The sequence below is a fragment of the Eurypyga helias genome, unplaced genomic scaffold, assembly GCF_000690775.1.
Source record: "Eurypyga helias isolate BGI_N326 unplaced genomic scaffold, ASM69077v1 scaffold14548, whole genome shotgun sequence".
Taxonomy (NCBI): domain Eukaryota; kingdom Metazoa; phylum Chordata; class Aves; order Eurypygiformes; family Eurypygidae; genus Eurypyga; species Eurypyga helias.
The window spans coordinates 7,150-27,974 of NW_010269190.1; the positions used below are offsets into that span (position 1 = coordinate 7,150).

General features: G+C 39.6%; 1 protein-coding gene across 1 annotated transcript in view; it reads left to right on the forward strand.

The window, feature by feature from the left end:
• LOC104514366 (ELKS/Rab6-interacting/CAST family member 1-like) overlaps nucleotides 1-3,762 on the forward strand; it is a 10,043-nt gene extending 6,281 nt beyond the window's left edge. The window contains exon 2 of the mRNA XM_010158026.1: nucleotides 2,792-3,762. Within this exon, the coding sequence (XP_010156328.1) occupies nucleotides 2,958-3,677 (720 nt within the window). The 5' untranslated portion in view covers nucleotides 2,792-2,957 and the 3' untranslated portion in view covers nucleotides 3,678-3,762. The remainder of the gene's footprint in view (nucleotides 1-2,791) is intronic.
• Nucleotides 3,763-20,825: the final 17,063 nt, after the last annotated feature.

Below are 20,825 nucleotides of genomic sequence, written 5' to 3' on the forward strand. Positions count from 1 at the left end.
TTGAGGCCACAACACCCCCCGGCAGTGTTACAGGCCTGGGGACGAGTGGCTGGAAAGCTGTCAGGCAGAAAAGGACCTGGGGGTGTTGGTTGACGCCAGGTGAATTTGAGCCAGCAATGTGCCCAGGTGGCCAAGGCGGCCAATGGCATCCTGACCTGCGTCAGGAACAGTTTGGCCAGCAGGACCAGAGCCTGTAGTGTTAGCGAAAACATGGGAAAAGCCATTCTGTGAGTTTAAATGCCACTTTTCCATTTTCAGGATGATTAACTCGTTAGAAATGATGTAAAACTTTTTGTGTGCTTCTTGTGTGTTGCTTTTTGTTGCCACTTTACCAGGTGATACTTCTACGGGCAACAGTAATGTACTTCTACCCAACATTTAAACCTAACGTTTGAGGGGAGAAGTGCTTTAACTAGAAAGTACAGAATAAAACATGTCTAATCTTCTGGCTGTAGTTAAACTAGTTTAAAGCTGTTGAGTGAATGCGTGTTTGCGCTGATTTACTTGTGGTGACGTTCTAGCCAGTGAATTACATGCTGTGATTTGGATTAATTTTCAAGACAGTCCTCACGAACGCAAGCTCTCCGTTGAATGTCCTATTTGTGTTGTCTAAGAAATCATATCTGGCTTGTTTTGAGCGCTCAGCTGGGGTCACAGCAGCATTTTTAGCATGTTAATATCTCAAACAGTGAGATTAGGCTGAAATCGCTTTTATGTTTGGAAGAAGTGTTTTTCTTCCCGATCTGGGGCACAGTGTCCTGCTTATTGAAGCAACTCCAGTTGTAGACTCTGTCACACAGTTTATATTTCTGTACTCTTGCATAAGGATATATAGCTGAAATAGAAGAAATGTCTTACTGTAATTTCTATTAAAAAAAATCTGTAGGTGGTATTTTGGTAGCTAACTTCAATTATTAATGCCGCTGGCTATCTTTCCTTGGCCTCTTTTCCTTTACATAGGTGTTTAAAACACTCCATAGCAATATTGTTGCTACTTTTGGTTGTCATTTAAAAAAAAGAGAAACTGAGAGTGAATGCTTGAACTTCTCAAGGACTGCTTACAACACAGTATCAGCTCCCCTGAGCTTTGTACAATTACTTAGTGTATCTTCTGTGAAATAACGTGAAAATGAAAAAATGCTGGCTTACTCTGATCTTGTTTTCCATTTAAAACTTAGGGTTAAACTGAAGATTTTAAAACTTTCTTGTTGTATTTTTTCCTGTACTAACTCGTTTTTGAAAGGAAGAGCAATGTATCTGTTCTTCATCAAGCTTTTACTTCTTTTTTCTTTCTACCCTTATCCAGTATTTTTTGCAATATTACTTTTTGGTTTTTTCCTCTTCCACTCACTTTTACTATTTCTACAGTTCCTTTGTAAGTGTAGTTCTCTTTTAAACCTAATCTTTCATCTGCTTGCCCAATTACTATCTCACAAACACGTCATAGGTTTTGGAAAAAATGATTCCTAATATCTGGCAGACCTGACTGCCGAGCAGAAGGTGAGGCTAAATGAAAGCTGGCGTGAAGGGACAGATGCTGGGGTACATAAGGTGCTGCTGCTCTTTGGATGCTATCTGGTGTTCTTCCATTAATGGGGAGAGGTTAGACCAGGAGTGTTTCAGTGTTCTAGTTTCGATCTTACTTGAGCCCAACAGTGACTTGAAATAGTTTACACTGGGAAAAAAAAAGAAAAAAAAGTGAGAACTATCTAGTGGGAGTAGTTTTACAGTGCAGTAGTTCAGTCACAAGAGGGGATTTCTACTAGCAATTGTAGAACGTCATGATGTTACAGTGCAAAAATAAGGAATTTTATTGCTTATCCTACCAAGTCCCTGTTTAAAGAAAAAACAGAGGGGAGGAGAAACTGCAACGTGATGATGTCATACCGTTCTGTGTTTTAAGAGGTCCTTTCTGTTGGAATGGTATTATTTAATGGAACTAATCTGAGCTGATTAATGAGAAGTATATTTTGACTGAAGTCTTTGCTTAATGTGAACAAAGATTTAAGTCGTGTTTAGGAGTGAATCCCAGATCAAGAGAGAATAAGTGAATGGAAGAGTTTTCAGTGTGGATGTGATTCTCTTGTTCCTCTTAACCTCATTGTTCCCACTGCGGTGTGATTGCTGTTCTTTTGGAGTTGCATCTATACTTGCTTAAGCATTGTGGTCAGTAATGATGTCATGGTTCTTAGTTTTGGTCCTGACTCTTGAGTTTGAAGGAAGGCTGTCAGCAACACTGAAGGGACCTGCTAGTTGAGATCATGATCAGAATCATTTCAGTCCATCCTACCTTTCTATTTGCAGGATTATTTTCACAGCAACAGGATTTAGAAACTGTGTCCTATGGAAGCTAGCAGTGCTTGAAGGAAAAAGTACTATTGAATGGGCTCTAAATTTTGATTGTCTCCCTTACTCAGAAAGGTAACAGGTAAAGAATTAAGGCCAGTTAGAAACAGGAGAAAAGAGTTAGACTACTTCTGTAGAGTTCAGGACATGATCAACACAATTATGTCTTGAAGATTGATGGGCTCTCTTTTTTCTCCTCTCTCTTCTTACTGTGATAATATAAAATAGAAAAGCAAGAATTGAAGATCCTTTTTGACTTTAAATATTGGAGTTTAAATAAAAGATTGCTTTTTTATGTGGGGGAATTGAAAAGGTACTGGAGAAGTGTAACAGTGGTAGAATACTCTTTGTTCTAATGTGGGACAAAATATTTTGTGATAAACTAGGTGTTTAATATGTTATTTTTCTTGATACAGCTTTTAATATGTTATTTTTCTTGATACAGATATGTTCCTGAGCATTGTGAACACATGACTTCAAAGATGGACAACTGGGTCTGTTATAAGTTGTGATTGGCCTTAAGCTGACTTAAAAGTGTTGAAGAACTTCACAGAATTTCTCTCATTCCTGATTTTATGCCTATCTAATTGCCTCACATCACCAGCTTAATCATGTACGGAAGTGCTCGGTCAGTTGGGAAGGTTGAGCCAAGCAACCAGAGTCCAGGGCGTTCACCAAGGCTGCCACGGTCACCACGCTTAGGCCACCGACGAACCAACAGCACCGGAGGCAGTTCTGGGAGCAGTACTGCGGGTGGCAGTGGGAAAACCCTTTCGATGGAAAATATTCAGTCCTTAAATGCTGCCTATGCTACGTCTGGTCCTATGTATCTAAGTGACCATGAGAACGTGGGTGCGGACACCCCAAAAAGCACCATGACTTTGGGCCGATCCGGGGGGCGGCTGCCTTACGGTGTTAGGATGACTGCAATGGGCAGCAGCCCTAACATTGCCAGTAGTGGAGTTGCCAGTGATACTATTGCATTTGGAGAGCACCATCTCCCTCCGGTGAGTATGGCATCCACTGTGCCTCACTCGCTGCGCCAGGCCAGGGATAACACGATCATGGATCTGCAGACACAACTCAAAGAAGTGTTAAGGGAAAACGATCTGCTTCGCAAGGATGTGGAGGTGAAAGAAAGCAAGCTGAGTTCTTCCATGAACAGCATCAAGACCTTCTGGAGTCCCGAGCTAAAAAAGGAGAGAGCTCTGAGGAAAGATGAAGCTTCAAAAATCACCATTTGGAAGGAGCAATATAGAGTTTTGCAAGAAGAAAACCAGGTTTGTCATCTAATGTCACTGTTGTGTTGGTGCAGCACCACGATTAAATGAGTTTAATAAACTTGCATGTCACATTTAAGCAGCTAAATTATATTGGTGCTTTTCCCAGGTAATCGGTATGAATAAGAGATGTTTTCAACTTACAAGCCTCTTCTTCAGTGTTTCTTGTCAGACTTGTAAGCCACCTCTTGAGTGTTATTTCTCCTTGTGTGTCATGTGGGGTCTCTTTTTCCCTAGGCCTGATGCTAACCACACAGTTTCCTTTTGGAAGTATTTTACCCCGTTCATAATTAATGTTTCTGTAGTGCTTACGACTTGAAGCAGTCTCTGAGGTGCAGAATGTACAAACTGCTGACCCCAAATACCACTGAACTGTTGCTGGAAGCTGACAGATTGCTGGTAAAACAAAGTTCACGTTACACTGGTCTTATTTTAGAGTTCCAGTTACAACCTCCAGACCTGCAGTTTTCACAAACAAATATAAATTGTCTTCTTGGCTACATTTAAGTAACACTGTTTAATACCTGCTCATCTATTCTTTTGTCCTAAGCTGTGCGTATCTTGTTATGCAGCTATCATAAAGCACCCTGCATGTTTTGTGTAGTGGTCTGGCTAGTTAGAGAAGAGGCAGAACAGTCTTGGGCATTTAGTTCTTTGGTCTACTTCTTCTTAGAAGCATCCCTAAATTAGAATAAAGCTGAGAGGTTGATTAAAATTGAGGTCTATTTTGTAGTCAGCTCTACTTATTAAAAGCTCTTTTAAAATTTTCCCACCTAGACCTTCTTGCTAGCGTAATCCTGAAGTAAGTACTTGTCTTTGGGTTAGCGTCCTCCTGTTTAGTTCTTTCTGGCCAAATGTGAGTTAGGCACCTCTCTGGACTCTCAGGTAAGAAACCTCCCAATCTTACGGAAAACAGGCCCAGGATCTGACTCCAAAAGTTTCCTGAAATGTAAATCAGCTTTCACCATGACAAAATTACTTTCCCTCTTGAGTTTTTTAAATATCCAAAGAAGTTTAATGAAATAGTTTCCATGTTTCAAGTGGGATCGTGTTCTTGAACCTCATAAGGTATACCCGCTATTTTAGGCAGCGCTTTTTTAAAGATTTACTTTAGAAGGTGGAGGGGAAAAAAAGTGGTGCTGGTAGTACGTGCCATGTTACACTCTAAGGTGACCTGTCTTAAATAGTAGATTCCTTTTGGTTTGTGGTTATCTGCTACGCTGAAGCTGTCTGAGATTTTCTCTTCACTTTTTAAAGTAGAAAGCACGTTGCTTTTCCTGAGTTAATATGAAATAATGAACCTGCCCTGTGGTTTTCTGGCTGTATTCTTATCGAGTGGCAAGTGTCACAACACAGGATTTGTTAATGTGTGTGACATCTCGTATTCACTTTCGTACATCATCTTGGAGTGAAGAGAACCTGAATTGTTGTAATTACAAAAGTAGGGTTTCCTTAGAAGGAGTAATCCAGTGAAAATTTTAGTTATAGTGGTACAGTACAATGAATACATGGAATACATCCACCCAGCTTTCTGATGTTCTTTGTATTTCAGCTGCAGGTAAGTATTACAATTTTCAAATTCTTTTCATTTTTAAGTTTTGTTTTCATATTGAAGAGAATGTCTTGGAATATAATAACCTTTTTCCTGACATCAGTTTTGACATCTGAGGGTGCTGTGGAAATCTTGCAAGAAAAATGCAATGAATGGTTGGTTTAGAATGGATTAAGCGGTTACGAAACCATGTGCAGCTTGGATTCGACAGTGGTTCCTCTATCTGAGGTTTTTTTTTTTTCCCCCTTGTCTTTCCTTTATCCCCTAATTAAACATTAAAAGATATTTCCAGGCTGCTGTTCTCTAGGCAATCACTATAATTACTACCACACTGGTAGGACTATATAACTTTGGTCCAAAAAAAGAAGGGTGCAATTTAAAAGCAAAGGGGTATTATTGCAATGAGATGTAAAAACTAAGAATGCTAATTAATAGATTATAGTTAGCTAACAGTGTGTGCTAATTAAACTGAATTCATTATGTCTCCTATAGCCTTTTGGAGTTGGTCACTTCAGCCCTTTATAAGGAAGATCAGTTTAATAGGATTTACTGTAATTAAACAGACTTCTCTGTTTAGACACTGAACAAGGGATTTCTCTGGTCTATTGGGGGACCAGAAAAATCTCTTCATTACCCCTCAATACGAATTGCAGTATAATTGCAGGAACTGGTGTTTTTAGCCCTCGATACGACTATTTCAGCACATCACTTTAATAAAAGACTTCTCGTGTGGGCAGAGCTTCTGCTTTATATTAAGTTTGGCTAAGGCCAAATGCATTGTTAAAAATTAACTCAGCTGCTGGAGCCAAGATGCTGGCTGACTCATGCCATTATCTGATAGTCATCTCAATCTCTTTGCTGTGATCTTGGCTCTTTATTCCTCTACTCACACTTGATTGTCCTGGATCTGCTGTTTTTGTCACCTCAGCCTTGAATGATTGAATTGCCTCTTGGTTTTGGAAGTCGCTAAAAATACATGAAAATGTGAGCTCTGGCTGTTAGCTATCTCAGCTTCCTGTGAAAAATGCACCCCTGCCTTTGGGTTTTCTTTCCCCTTTTTCAGGAACATGTGCAAGTAAATCACAATTAGTGATGTGTTGTTTACTGATTTCCAAGTAATTTTCTAGATTCAGTAAAGGTCAAGGAATGAATAGGGATGTTAAAGAGCACGCTCCCTGTCCTGAGGCAGTCACATCTCTGTGGTTGTCCTCTGACAGCAGGAGGTAGCAGGGTTATCTTGGATATGAGACTGTCATGTGCATGTACCTACGTGGTTCTCACTTGGGTTGAGAGTGTTTTAGTCTTGCTCAGTTGCAGAAAACACAATGGTTTTCAGTGCAATGTGGATTAGTTAACCAATTATGCTTTGAAATAAGCCAAAAGGAGAGTGTAAATGATTTCTCAAAGGTTAACAAACCCATGCATATCCAAGGAGGAACTGAGAGAGCCAATAAACAGGAGCTATTTTTGGCATGGTATCACTCTCCCCAGCATGCTTTAGTAGGACCTGTATTTTTCTGAGTTGAAAAATACTTTTTTCCAGTTTAGGTTTAGGAAACCTCTTGACCAAAAGCCAGAAGAGGGAAGGAGAGACAGTGAGTATTTTTTTTGCATTCTGATAGAAATAATTTCCCTAAAAAGGTGACCATGGTGGACTGTGTGGAACTCGAGAAGAAAGGCACTCCTCTCAGTTGAAACTTGCTTATAACACAGTTATTGTCCCTTAAAGTATGTAGTGCAGTGCAAACTGGATGTATGATGCTCTGCATTGAAATTTCCCACATTTGACTGATCTACATTTAAGACCTGATTTATATTTCAGCTGAAATAATGTGGTACTGCTGAAAACACCTTTTAACTTTGATATATCTCTGTGGTCTTTTTGTGGTTAGAGGCCTTGAATGTCTGAGTGAGAGAGTTTAACAAGAAAGTATTTCTGAAAGGAATTTTACTTTGCTTGGGGTAAGCGCTTGAAGAACATTCTGCTTTATAGTGATGGAGAAGTGTCGTGGGCGTAAGCCAGCATTTCATCGGTGTTCTTGTCCGGACTTCTGTAATTGCATTCTCACAGCCAGAAGTAGTCTGCACTTAACAGTAGCTTGGAACGAGCATCTCGCTTTTAAAAATACAGTTGTCCATGTTTTGGCCTCTTAAATACACTGAGTGCTGTTGTGAGGCCATCTGAGCTTCTATTGAGTATATTCTTCTGAAAATGAGGTTAATTTTCACTTCTCCATTGACTTAATTTTTGGGGTTTTAATTAAAAAAAAAAAAAGTTTGTCTTAGTACTGTGTCATTCTAATATTATTACCATTCCTGAGTTGTTTATTGATGGAAAGCTAGACCTTCTCCCATCATGTGCAGTATGCAGTTCATTGGCATTACCTAAAGGCATTATCTGAATCCCACGGTATTACACTTAAATAATTCTTTCAGTGTCAGATGTCTGTTGGCTCTCTAGAATGCTGCCGGCTTTAAGGTTCCCTCTGTCTTTACCCAGTCGGAGCATGAAATTACAGCTTAATTCTCTTCCAGAATAACTCAAAACCATCTCCTCAACAGTGCTTGATATCAGAGGCATTTATCAAGTTGCAGCACTTTGTAGTGATTTCAAAAATTGTCATATAATCACCCAAGAGACAGGCCTTCTGTGTTCTGACTTTATGCAATTCTGTAAGGTAATAAAATTAGACTTTTGGTGCTTATCTAGGTTTCCCAATGTTCTTTTTCTCCCATGTTTCTTATTGAAGTAGAATCTAATCCCTTGAGTTGCTTTGACCTGTAGCGTAGGCAGCATGACTGGTCCCTGTTTGAGCCATTACAAAACATATATGGGGAAAACTACCAACTTAAATGCAGCTTGTAATAAAATGGGTGATATCAGTGGTACTGTTATACTTAATAGTTTAACTGTACTTTTTGCCGTTAAGCTAGGGAAGGGATTTCTTTAACTTCTAGTCCCCCTTAGAGCAGACTCATTCTGCGATCATTCTTGGGCCGCTGTGTATGGAAACTGTTCAGACATTACACTCCTGACTAGGGTTGCAGTGTTATTCTGCCATTCAGTATGTATATTCCTGAAAAACCTTGTCTGAGTTACTGTATTTCTCTAGAAGCCATTGTCTCTTTTGGCTTTTTTGTAATTCTGGAGTTGGAGTTAGTAATTTTTACCCTCAGTGTTCTTACTTTGTAAAGTATGAGCTAGGTGTCTTGGAACTGTACGGCTCCAGTGTGGAACAGACCAGACCTCCTATGCTCGCTCAGTGAACGGTCGAACAGTGATGGATGACAGCAGTAGCACAGAGGCACTCCTGCATTATAGTTCGTTTTAGCAGAGGTCTTGTGCTGTTACTAGAGCTTTCTAATGCCAAATCTAGTATTCTCATGTGTCTGTCTTACTCTGTGTGGTATTGATTTCAGTAGAAAGGAGAAGAGCACTTTTGATGGCACTGCCCGTCCATAGAAAAAAGGATTGATGTTAATTGATTGATTATGTTGTACCAATAACATGTATCACAGTCTTTGTGTATGCCTCCAAGGCCAAAAATTGAAACAGAGCTTTTCTTAAACTCCCTTCAGTGTGGTGATACTAGAAAGCCTCACGTCTTCAAGACGGTACAACAGAGTGGGCCTCCATGACAAAACGGGTAGTTGGAAAGAGTATTTTTTTTTTCAGCACAGTACCTATCTAAGGTCCTGTTCTAACAGTCTGTAGAGTGCTTAGGACATGAGTTAGAGAGAAACATTTTGTGTTTAGGACAATATATATGTGTATATTCTGAGATAAGAGCTAGACACCAAAAGAGTTTAGAGGAGAGATTTCTGAAAGTGATAACTGTGTTGGATAACTCGTCAAGAGCAGTCATGCCAGCTGTCTGAATTAGGAACTGAAGAAAGAAACATTGTGAAATGCCACTTTAGCCTCAGCTGGCAGGAAAAGGAAAAGAGAAGGAACTAACTTGGTAGTGCTCTAGATATTCCAGTGTGCAACTCCTTTGAAAGAATTAATTTTGTATCTACACTTGTGTTCAGTGAACACAATAAAATACCAGTGTTTTTGGTAATAGTGATTTGTGGTGATTGAGCTCCTCAACAGAAATCAGATTACAATGACTTGTCAGCAGGTAGGTGGTGTTATTTGGGATTACACTTTTTTTTTTTTCTTTTCCCCCTGCTGGATAATGCTTTGTAGTTTTTCTGTATAATTTCTGGCATAATCTCATGAACAGAGGAAAAAATGACTGCATCTGCTAAATGTAGTGGATCATAATTGTATCTCCATTTTTTCTCAGGAGATATCAATCACTAGACCTTTAAAGGGAAGTCTGTTCAGCAAAACTTAGTTTCATAACCCACAAAGTCACAAAGTATATTTTTACATAGTATTTGGAGATTCATCTTGCATTCTCTCCGAAAAACCAGCATCACCTTTTGTAGTGGAGAAAAATGCAAAATACTACCAAATGTAGTTAGTTTCCTTCTGTGTTGGTACCAGTCATTGTATCTGAATGATTTGCTTAGAGCTTACTCTAACTTGGACTGTGAAGCAGAAATGGAGTTTCTTGGTTACATTAGCAGCCTTGAGAAGCAGGTAGCAATGATGAGTTTTTGTAGAGCTCCGTTCTAACTTAGAGATCATAGTAAATCACCAGAAATACCCTTGAACTTGTGATCTTCTTCTTACTATTGAAATGCTTTGCAACTCAACCATGCCCTGTTGTTTTAGTGTTACTTTTGCTTCTGAAGAATATTAAATAGTCTGTTTTCCTTTATTTATCCTGAGGGAACTATATATTTTTTTCTATTTATAACCTTTGACTAAACACCAAAAACTGTAATGATTGGGAAAATTTGGGACAAATCAATGTACATCATGTTTTTCAATTGCAGAGTCAGTATTTCCATTTAAACCATAAAGAAAAGAAAGAATCTGTGGAAGGATTAATTATCAAAATCTATATCAATATTTGAGGAGTTCTCATGGTAATTTGAATTTTTGTCAGTTGACCTCAGTTAAGACAGTATTCTTATGTTTTCACCCTAGGAAGAGACTGGATTCTTTAATCAAACAAGCAAACAAAAACAAGAAGAACAAACAAACAAAACCCCCAAAACAAAACAACCCCAATAATGCACAAAAACACCAACCAAAATAACTTAACAAAAAAAGAAACAAACCCCAAAATCCCAAAAGCATAAGATAGTCTTACTGCATGTGTGCTCATTGAAATGAGCATGATCGGATGCAAAAATACTGGCACAGAACATCATAGAGTGCTTCTAGTTATCATCACATTAGAAATCAGAAGAGTTAAACTTATGTATAACAGTTACAGGAATAAATACCATGTGACTGGCTTCTTCAGTTTAATTTTAGCAACTTCATTTGTGAACTGGAATGCTAAGTAACGTCCTGTCATTGGTAAACTTAAGATTCTGATGGTTTCTGATTAAAACACTTAAAATTCTGGTATTTAAAATGTTTGTTCACCTATATACAAATTTCTAATTTTTTTTTTTAATGTACTGCTACTTTTTCCTGTTGTTATTTAAATGTCTCAAGTGTGTGTGAAGTGGGGTGCTTTTCCTCTTCCCTGGGAAGAGGCTGCTGGTCCAGGATCTCCTTGAAACAGAGAGAAAAAAAGATTTAGTCCTTGCTGGTCTATGCTGGCTGCAGTTCCTGTATGGACTGCTTTTGAAATCTAATGATTGTTGTCACTATTTTGGAAAATAAATACTACAAGCCAGCAAGGGTGAGCACTTATGTGGAGGCAGTTAGATTCTTACAGATTTTGACTCCACAATGTCAAAAGGAATTTGAAGGCAGTATATAGTTTCCTGACTGTCTTGGGCAGTTCATTGCAAGCACACAAAGTAAGACCGGGTCATAGTGGTGATGGCTTCTCTAATCTCATACATAACACAGCGAAAATACACTTTTTATTGGGAGATGGAGAAAGGGATGGAAATCAGCTGTCCAGTAAAAGATCTTTCTTAAGTGCTCTGCAGATAAAGCAGAGAGATGGAAAATAAATTCCACTTTTTTGGAAGGTGCTTTGTTAACACCTGTGGCTGTGTGGTATCTGCATTGTCACCAGGTTCTGTAGTGTGTTTCTATCCATTTCTGTTTCTACAGTGCTACTCTTTCCTGTGTCTTCCCTTCTTTTCCTCCCCCTTCACATCCCTGCCCCAGTGAGCCTTCCCAATTTGGGAAAACAAGCAAGTAATAAATTGTAGTCCAAAATTAACTAAGCCTCACTGGTATCTGTACCAAAGCTAAGTATGGTTGCATTTTTTCCTGACCAACACGTACTGCATCATCATGATGATCCTATGAGCAGCACTTTTCAAGGCGTAGGCACTTCACTAAATGCTCTTGCCATCTAAACACTCACAGATGCCGGCCTTTTACATGAGAAAGTATCCTTGACATTAAGATTTTTGATCCTTCTTGTCAGATGATCAGGTACCAGCTACCTTGGGTTGTTAAATTTTGAGAACAGATGGTCTTCTAATTATATGTTGACATGGATTCCAAAGAATACAGGGCTGTGCATTTCTTCTGATCCTTTGTGTCACTTGTTTCTGAGATTAAAACAAGTCAGCACATGAACTACCAGCATTCAGAGATGAAAATCTTTTTTCTTCGGGTTCTTTGTACAGGATCTGGTTCTTCCATAGTAGTTGATTGCTCCTGGCATTTTAAAAAAAAATAATGTGCAAATCCTACCATTTTCAATGCAACATGATGAGGCTTACGTGCCTTTTTTCCTTACAGGAGTCATGAAATTGTCTGAGTAATGGTCTGGTTTTTCATGGAGTCACGTCCCACATGACAACTACTTCTTTTTGACTGAGGGGAGGGAGAGGTTTTCTGAATATAAATTTGTGTTGTAGCATGTTGTCTTTGAGGACCTGTAAGTGCAAGAATACTCATCTCAGGCTTAACATATTGGTAGGTGTGAGCTATCTTGCACCAGAAAGATGTCCTGACGCTGAAGATAGTGGTGTGTCCTATAGCAGACCTCCTGTCTTGCTGTGAGAAAACAAAGCTGCCATTTTGTTTTATTTTTAATACTCTTGACATAACTGATTAGACTTTCCACGTTATAAGTGGATATCAGTTTTCAGGTGAACAGAAATAAACCGTGAAGCCACAAAATAACTTCAGATATGTAGACCTCTTTTCACTGGACAGGCAAGATACCCACGCAGCCTATTCCAGCATCTGATCTCACAGCTGTAGGCCCCCACGAGGCTTATTCTTTTGGTTATGTCTCTTTTGAGAGATGGAAACATTTAATAGTAAATGTTTGATTTGCTAGAGGATTCAGGGTGTCATAGCAGCACAGGTAAGAAACACCAACCTGCTTGGAGAGTAAAGCTTTGGTGTAGGAGATGCTAATCCTCCGTAATCAATTCAAACCTTGGATGTGATCTAAAGAAGCAGTAGATTGATGAGAAACATTGTCTTTCAGAGTGGTCATACTTCTACAACCTAGGCTAGATCCTTTTAGTGGAGCTAGTTAGTATGATCAATGGTTTCTAGACTGTGTCTGTGCTGAACACTTTCTTGTCAGTGTGCTACCAAATGAAAGTACCTTTTCTGCTTTTCAGGAACTGGAAGGTACATCTCAAGCACCAGTGAGGTTTTTCTCTTCCACATAAGGAATGGTCTTAGCTGCCTTGCAGACTTAAAAAGAGTGAAGGAGTGTGTAGGATAAAATTTGCTCCTATCTCTTTTTAGATTAGGGTTTGTTTCATGAAGTCTGATGGGATGCAGTTGTTTCTGATCCACAAGAGATCCCTTGGTTCACAGTAAGACTTTACTATTGGTCTGGTTTTGGCATCAACTAAAAATGTAGACATGAAGTTCTTGAAAGTATATTTAGCTTCTGTGGCAAGAGGTTTCAGTATTTCTTTGCTGGATGAGAGAATGCCCATGGAGAGGATTGACAGAAGGTTTAGGCTGAGTATTAGTGCTAACAGGTAAAACAGTGAATCCCAGAATAATCCTATAAAAGAGAAATGAGCAGAAAGAACAAGCATAGTAAAGGCTTTTAATTAGGTTCTTAGGACGTGCTGTGCCTTGCGCTGGAGACTTTGGAAGTAACTGCCTTATTTCCCTCGACTGGGTAAATGTGGAGGATGAGATTGTTCAATGATTCATTATTCATCTCTGTTTGATTTATGAGTACAAATGACAGTGTTGCGTTTACTAGGTAAAGCATAGTCAAACACCAAAATTTCAGGGTTTTTCTTATTTGATGTTCGGTAATCCTGATGAGGAAGAAGAGAACAACTTTGGGCAGAGGTAAAAATCTAGATAGTTCCTTGGTCTGACCAAGTATGGCAATCTTTGTGTGTTTTACATTAGTGTGACAAATATATAACAAATATATGTACTATTCTGAAATCTTCCTTTTGTGTGTGCATATGTTAATTTTAACAGATGTGTAGTTCCTTGTGGACATTAATGGTTTATTCAGGAAAGGCCTATGACCACAGGCCACTTTGTTTTGAGGGTAGAGGAATTGCTCAGTCTTTATCAGCCTGTATATCAGTTGGGTCGAGTCAAATTATTCTGTCTATGGAAACTTAGATTTGGAGGACAGTTTTTAAGGCTTTCTCCTTCAGCCACTATCTGATGGGTCAGGTTTGCCCATATGGTTGTGAGCCTGTTAATGTGTAACCATTTTAATTGATCTGTGAGCCTAGTTACTCAAAGAGGAGACCTTTCTAAGGAAGCATAGGTAGACTTTCATATGAGAAAATAAATAATGTGCTGTATATGTGAAATCAACAGCATTTTTTATGGGTGAAGAAAAAGGAAACACACACCCATCTTGTGATCCCCTTTGCAGAGGGTGTTTGGACCTTCTGATCACTTCACCGTGTCTGTGAGGTTCCAAAGAATGGAATTATCGGCAGTAATTTATTTGGGAGGGAAGCCCAAAAAACCTCACCTTGCGATCAAATGAGTTCATCCAAACTTTCCTTAACACTGAATTAATTTTGGTTTGAACTAACAGGTAGTTTTGGGGGTAAGAAAAATTTTCATATGTATGCTTTGGCCATAAAGCTCTCTGCGCACACTTGACCAAACAGTTGAAGTGTGGGCACTACTGTGTGCGCTCAGGGCATGATTTGTAGAAGGGTTTGTAGTTGTGTAACGTGCTGGTGAGATCCTACTAGTAGTTCCACAATTAATCTTTAATAAGTCATTTTAGTTGGAAATTGTATACCTTGTTGTTACAATTACAAAACCCATCTTACTTATTTTGAGCTTTTTTGTTTTAAGTCACTAAATATATTTACAATTTGACTTTAAAATTGGGCTTTGTACTTAACATATAACAGTTGAACTAATTTGGTCATACGGATATTATGTTCTCTTTCCCCCATCACGTACAAATAAGATTCAGACACCAGTGTTTGCCATTTAAAGAAGGATCCAAGTTACCGTTTCTATCCAGGAAAAGCTTCTACTTCTTTTCGCTAAGGCTGGGAATGCATTCAAGACTAGCCTTCTAAAACGGCATACTGTGTTTTCTCAAAGCAGAATCAGTTTAGTGTGTACTTACTCAGAAATTATGCCTCTCCTTTCCATTTGGAAGGCATCAGCTCAAATCTGTATGCCTTTAAGAGGTCTGAGGTCTGTCTCTTTTTTGACTGCGTGAGAATTGTCATTCATTCATATTTCATGTCACTTTTTTGTTAATTAACTGTTTATAGTGTTTCATGCCAGGCTTTAATCAGAAAGACTGGGAACTTGTGGAGGAAATCGTTAATTCACTTTCTTCTGTACTTAATACAGTTGTCTTTGTGAGCTGCTGGATGCTAGACAGTCTTTGAAGGCTGACCTGGAAAAGGTAGCTTTGTGCTTCGCAGGTTGAACTTGTGGGCAGGTTATTTGGTGCAGTAAGACCTGATGGTGGTTGATTCTGGAACCCCTTCATATATGCTGTGTATAATATGGCTGTTAACTCTTGATTAGATTTATTCTGGCCTGTTGAACCAAACATTCCCCTGCACATGAGGTTTTAGGCTATCAGGAGTGATACTCTGTTCACTGATTTCTCCTTTAGGGGTTGAGGTACATGTGGTGTGTGCCTGGAGCAGGGCTTTCGCTTTAGCTTCCTCTGGTTTCTGTCCAGCTCACGCACACCAAAACTATTCTGTGAAACCAACCAACACGTGACAAGTAGGAACTATCTAAGGATCTTCCAAACAGCGCTGCTGCTGCCAAATAAAAGACTCTTGGGGATCTAGTCATGTTTATACAACTCCTAATGCCTGAGCCACTGAAGGAGTTTAAATACTGACGAAATAAACATCTCAGCACTAGGGAAGGTACGTGTTATTTCCATCAATTAATGTATATTTTAAGGTGTTTCCAAACCAGTAGATTGGGTTAGAGATAATGTGATTATTCAAAATCATGCAATCAGTGATTGCTGTAGTTTGAGGTATGGGAGAATTTTTGCCTTCTGTGCTAATCATTAGAAAGCAAAATCACCTCCTGCTTCAAAAACTAATTGGTTATATTAAGTCCTGTGAACTCCTCAGACATGCGTTTGTAAGAGCTCTGTAGCACGCTTGGATTGGGCTTGAAGCAAGACATCTTATATTTTAGTCACCTTTTCTTAAAGGGTGTTGAGCATCACCTGTCCTGCACACATGGCATGTATTTCTCTGTGATTAAGCAGCTCTGTCAGTTAATTTTGCCTGTGAAAGTACTAATTTCTAGTAGTGCACCAATACCAAGAAGGGTCAATATGCCATATAGTGTTGTATATAACTGAAAGGATGAGATGAGGTTTTACTGCTGTGCACTTAGTTTTCTGGACTTCAAATCTGCTCAATTGGAACTTCAGGAGTACAAAAATGCAGAAGTAACATTTTTTTCTATGAAAATGGGTTCTTTTAAATCAATATTTCTATATTTTCACTACCTTTTCATATTAAGGGGGAATATACTATATTTTTCTTAATTTTTTTTTTTAAATTCTTATTGGATTGACAGTGTTTCCACTCCTATTGTTCCATTCAGTTAAGCTTCTGATATTATTCTTTTAATATATGAAAATCAGCATTTTCTACTTTTTTATTAATATTTATGTACATTGCAAACAGAAATGGTGATTAACTTGCAAAACTTTCTACCATTTGAACCATTTCTACTAATCATAGGTTCATAGAATGGTTTGGGTTGGACCTCAAAGATCGTCTAGTTCCAACCGCCCTGCCAGGCACAAGTGATACTTTGCATCCCTTGTACAGTACCTCATAAACCTGAATTACAAGTAACACTGTTAGTACTTCATCAGGTTACAAAATTGCTATTACTGCTATAAACAGATTCAGTTCTCAGTAGAGAATTTCTTCCCTTTTAACCTGTTTTAACACATTCTGAATTAACATCTCAGTTGTTTCCAGAGCTTTTGTCCATCATGTAAGTTTTTCTCTCATCATTAAAGGGCGTTACTAACCGATGCAATGTTAAATCAAGGGAATAGGAGCTTATGTAAAACATGAAGTATAAGGCATTGGAGCTGTGGTGTTATTAGAAGTAAATGATTGGTAGTTGTTAACAGTACTGTCATATACAATACTTAAATTCATAGCTAAAATGGATGTTTTTTGATCCCGAAGTCCTTTATCTCTTAACTTGTGTTCTTCTGGGCTGGTGTCCTCTTCCTTAGGCATGGTTCCTTTCTTTTCCTCCTTCAGCCTTGGGCTGGCTGTTGGGAGATGAGTAGATTAGTTGTTCTTATGTTACTTTCAATGTTGGAATAATTTAAACTGCACAAGTTCCGTTTTGTGCAACAGGTTATGCCCTCAGGCGTACACACATATGTATCCAAGCTACTTCTTTGCATAGCTAACATGGAAACAAGAAGGGCCCAGTTTCTCATGGAGTTCTTACAATACCTCATGTCCAAAGCACAGTTTATGTTGACTTGATAGTTGCAGATGATTTGTGCATCTGCTGAATGGCCAACAGCCACGGCAACAACAGAAGAATGTGGACGTTATAAATAAATTCGACAAACAACACCTGACAGAAACTCTGGAAAAAAGCTGTTGGCTTAACTGTATTTTCCAGCTAATCTCAGTTTTCTGCTCATTCTTGATGCATCTTTAATTTCTGCAATAAAATGCCAGATCCGTTGGGCAGTATCATTAATTACTATCACTGTGTGGCTTTCTCCCCTCTAGTACCCCTCAGTCCCTGCACCAAGTGAGGCACAGTTGGTATTGTGACAATGTGAGCACATATGGTGAATAAAGCAGAATCAATTCAGTATGAATCCACCCAAATATTAGGAAGTTCTGAACTTTGCACATAATTTAATGTAGTTCTTGGATGGTGTTTGCTTTAAATACGCTATATTTCAACTATCATTTGTCTTGCATAAACTTGTCATTATTATCCCCTGTAGCTGGTACTGGCTTTAGTCAGTTGAGTGAATTCTTTGGGTGAACTGTCAGGGAACTGTTCTGGTTAAAGAGTGACTTGGCAGAAAGGCTAATTTTCACATGATTTTGCTCCTTAAACAGCAATGCTGAGGAAAATAAGATTGAAAGATATAACCTTAGAACTGAAAAGATATTTTTATTACTATAAAGCATGTTTTGTAATGAACTCTCTAGAATGAAATCAATCTTACTTATGCTGACACTCATGAATAATTTATTTCCTGCTCAAAATGTCTATTTCCAGAAGAAAGTTTGGACAGAAACAGTAAATGAAGATTGAATTTTCCTTTAAATTTTATAAACTCACTAAAAATATGCTTCAGTTTCTGAAGATTCCCATTGTTGGGCAGGTATTAAGGAAAGGAATAAAGGAAAGGAAAATTTCTCAACTCCTGCTTGTGGAACTGAAGGATTTCTTAAAGAACTTTTAATGTGAAATGTGGACTAGTGTTGATCCCCTAGATTACTCAATTTCTTCAGCCTTCCCACTTGGCTTCCTACATTCTCCCACAGTATGCAAATAGAGAGATAACACATCTGAACAAAATACTGCATCTTTCTGTGCTATCCCAATCTGCACAGGTACTTGAGAAATACTCATAGAATGGTTTGAGTTGGAAGGGACCTGAAAGACCATCTAGTTCCAACCCCCCTGCCATGGGCAGGGACACCTCCCACTAGACCAGGTTGCTCCAAGCCTCATCCAGCCTGGCCTTGAACACTTCCAGGGATGGGGCATCCCCAGCTTCTCTGGGCAACCTGTCCCAGTGCCTCACCACCCTCTGTATGAAGAACTTCTTCCTGATATCCAATCTAAACCTCCCCACTTTCAATTTAAACCCATTACCCCTTGTCCTGTCACTACAGGCCCTTGTAAAAAGTCCCCCCCCAGCTTCCTTGTAGCCCCTTCAGGTACTGGAAGGTGCTATAAGGTCTCCCCGGAGCCTTCTCTTCTCCAGGCTGAACAAGCCCAACTCTCTCAGCCTGTCCCTATAGCAGAGGGGCTCCAGCCCTCGGAGCATCTTCGTGGCCTTGGACGCACTGATGTTGAGGCCTCCACAGCTGGACACAGCACTCCAGTCTCACGAGAGCAGAGTAGAGGGGGAGGATCCCCTCCCTTGGCCCCCTGGTCATGCTTCTTTTGATGTAGCCCAGGATACAGTTGGCTTTCTGGGCTGCAAGTGCCCAGAATACTGTGGGGTGAGTCCTTTTGGGACACAATTTTGTGAATGTCAGTGATAACATGATGCCTGAACACAGTCTGCATGGATTTTTTAAGGATACATCATACCTGACCTCATTGCCTTCTGTGAAAAATATCTGGAACTGTGGATGAGGAGCAGTGGATATTATTTACCTTGCCTTTGGCAGGGCTTTCATTAGTGTCTCCCACAGTATTCTTGTTATTCTAGTTAGAATCCTGTGATGTAAGTGGTTGGGCCACCAGCTGGGTAAAAAGCTGGTTGCATGATCAGTCTTGGAGGATAGTGATTAATGGGTTAATCACACCCAATTGCTTGTAACAAGTTGTGTACTGTTTGACGTCCTTATCAGTGACCTGGCTGGAGGGGATGTGGCCATTCAGATGGCAGATGACACCAAACTAAGGTGAGCCGTTGATAAGCTCAAGGGCAAAGCTGCCATTCAGAGGGACCTAGTGTGCAGGAATGAGCGGACAGGAGGCTTAGGGATTCAACGAGGATGAATAAGAATGAAAAGCCCCTTGGAAGATAAAGGCTAGGGTCTGCAAGAATTTGGGTGGCCTCATGGATCAAAAGTTGAACATGAGCTGGAGGTCAGCCCTGGCACTGGAGAATTTTATTCTGAAGGATTATCTCCTTCAGCTTGGCATTTGTTAAACCACATGTAGAATACCATATCCAGCTCGAGCTGCTTAATACAAGAAAGATATCGATAAGCAAGCGAGTTCCTTAGGTATCAGAGTGTTCTGTGGGCTGAAGCATGGGCCCTGTGAGAAGAGGCTGAGGGAATGGGCCTTGTTTAGCTTGGAGGAGGCTTTGGGGGAACCTAATAGCAACCTTCCCATACTATGAGGTGTTTTTTTGAGAAGAGGGAACCAGGCCCTTTGCAGGCTGTATGGTGGGAGGAAAAGAAACAATGGTCATAAGTAGAAATGAGAGGTTCTCATCGAATGTAAGAGAAACATTGGAGGTTTTCAAGACCTGACTGGATATGGTTCTGAGCGAGTTAATTTAGTATTATAGCTTACTGTGCCTGGAGTAGGGGAGGTTAAACTAGATGAAAACTAGATGACTTCCTGCTGTTCTTTCCAACCTGAATTACTCTATCATATTCTGTTTTGAAACACTTAGTGTATTATATGTGCTTAGATTTCTAAGCCAAGTCATAAATGAGCATGACTTTCTGTACTCATCTTGCTTCGGAAGGGTGTGGGAAGGGGTGCTGTCACTGCCAAGTTGTGTGTTACCGATGGTGCACTACCCTGGGGAGTTTTCAAAGCCTGGCGTCAGTTGTGACATCCCACAAGCATACCAAGAGTCACCAGCATACTTAGGTAAAGAGTAAATGTATTTTCTGCAAGTCTTCTAGATGGGTGCAACAATTGTGCTTAGTTTTATAGACATCTTTGCTTTTAATTTCTGAGTAAAGCTGAGTTGGAACTGATGGAGAAGTGTACGTCTCCCGTCTGGCAGTGCTTTGACATCTATAGTTTTACCTGCGTGAGGTGATAGAGAGAAAAAAGCTTAGAAAAGCTTTAGTGAAGGAAGATACTGTTCTCTGTCACCATCGTTAATGTGAACTAAGTTTCCCAGTCTAAGCCTTGGTAGTAACCCAAGATCTTTTGTTCTTCTGTAGCGACTGAGCTTCCCATGTAAGTTTAGCTGGCAAAGCACTGTATAAAATACAGTGCTACTGAGTGGACTTCCAGAAACCCAAAACATTGCACCCCAGAAGTATGTTGAGTACATTGGCAGTGCCAAGACTGGAACCTGTCTGCTTTTGTTTCCAATGTTACTGGTGTGTTCTTGCTGGACATACCAGTGCTCAGAGCGTATCAGCTGCCCAGGCTTACCAGGTTGACGCAGACTCGCTGCATGTCCATGACTAGGCTGTTCTATTCTGGCCTGATAGTCAGTGGCATCGGTACTCACCTTGTCTGATAAAAGTAAAATGAAAGAGTG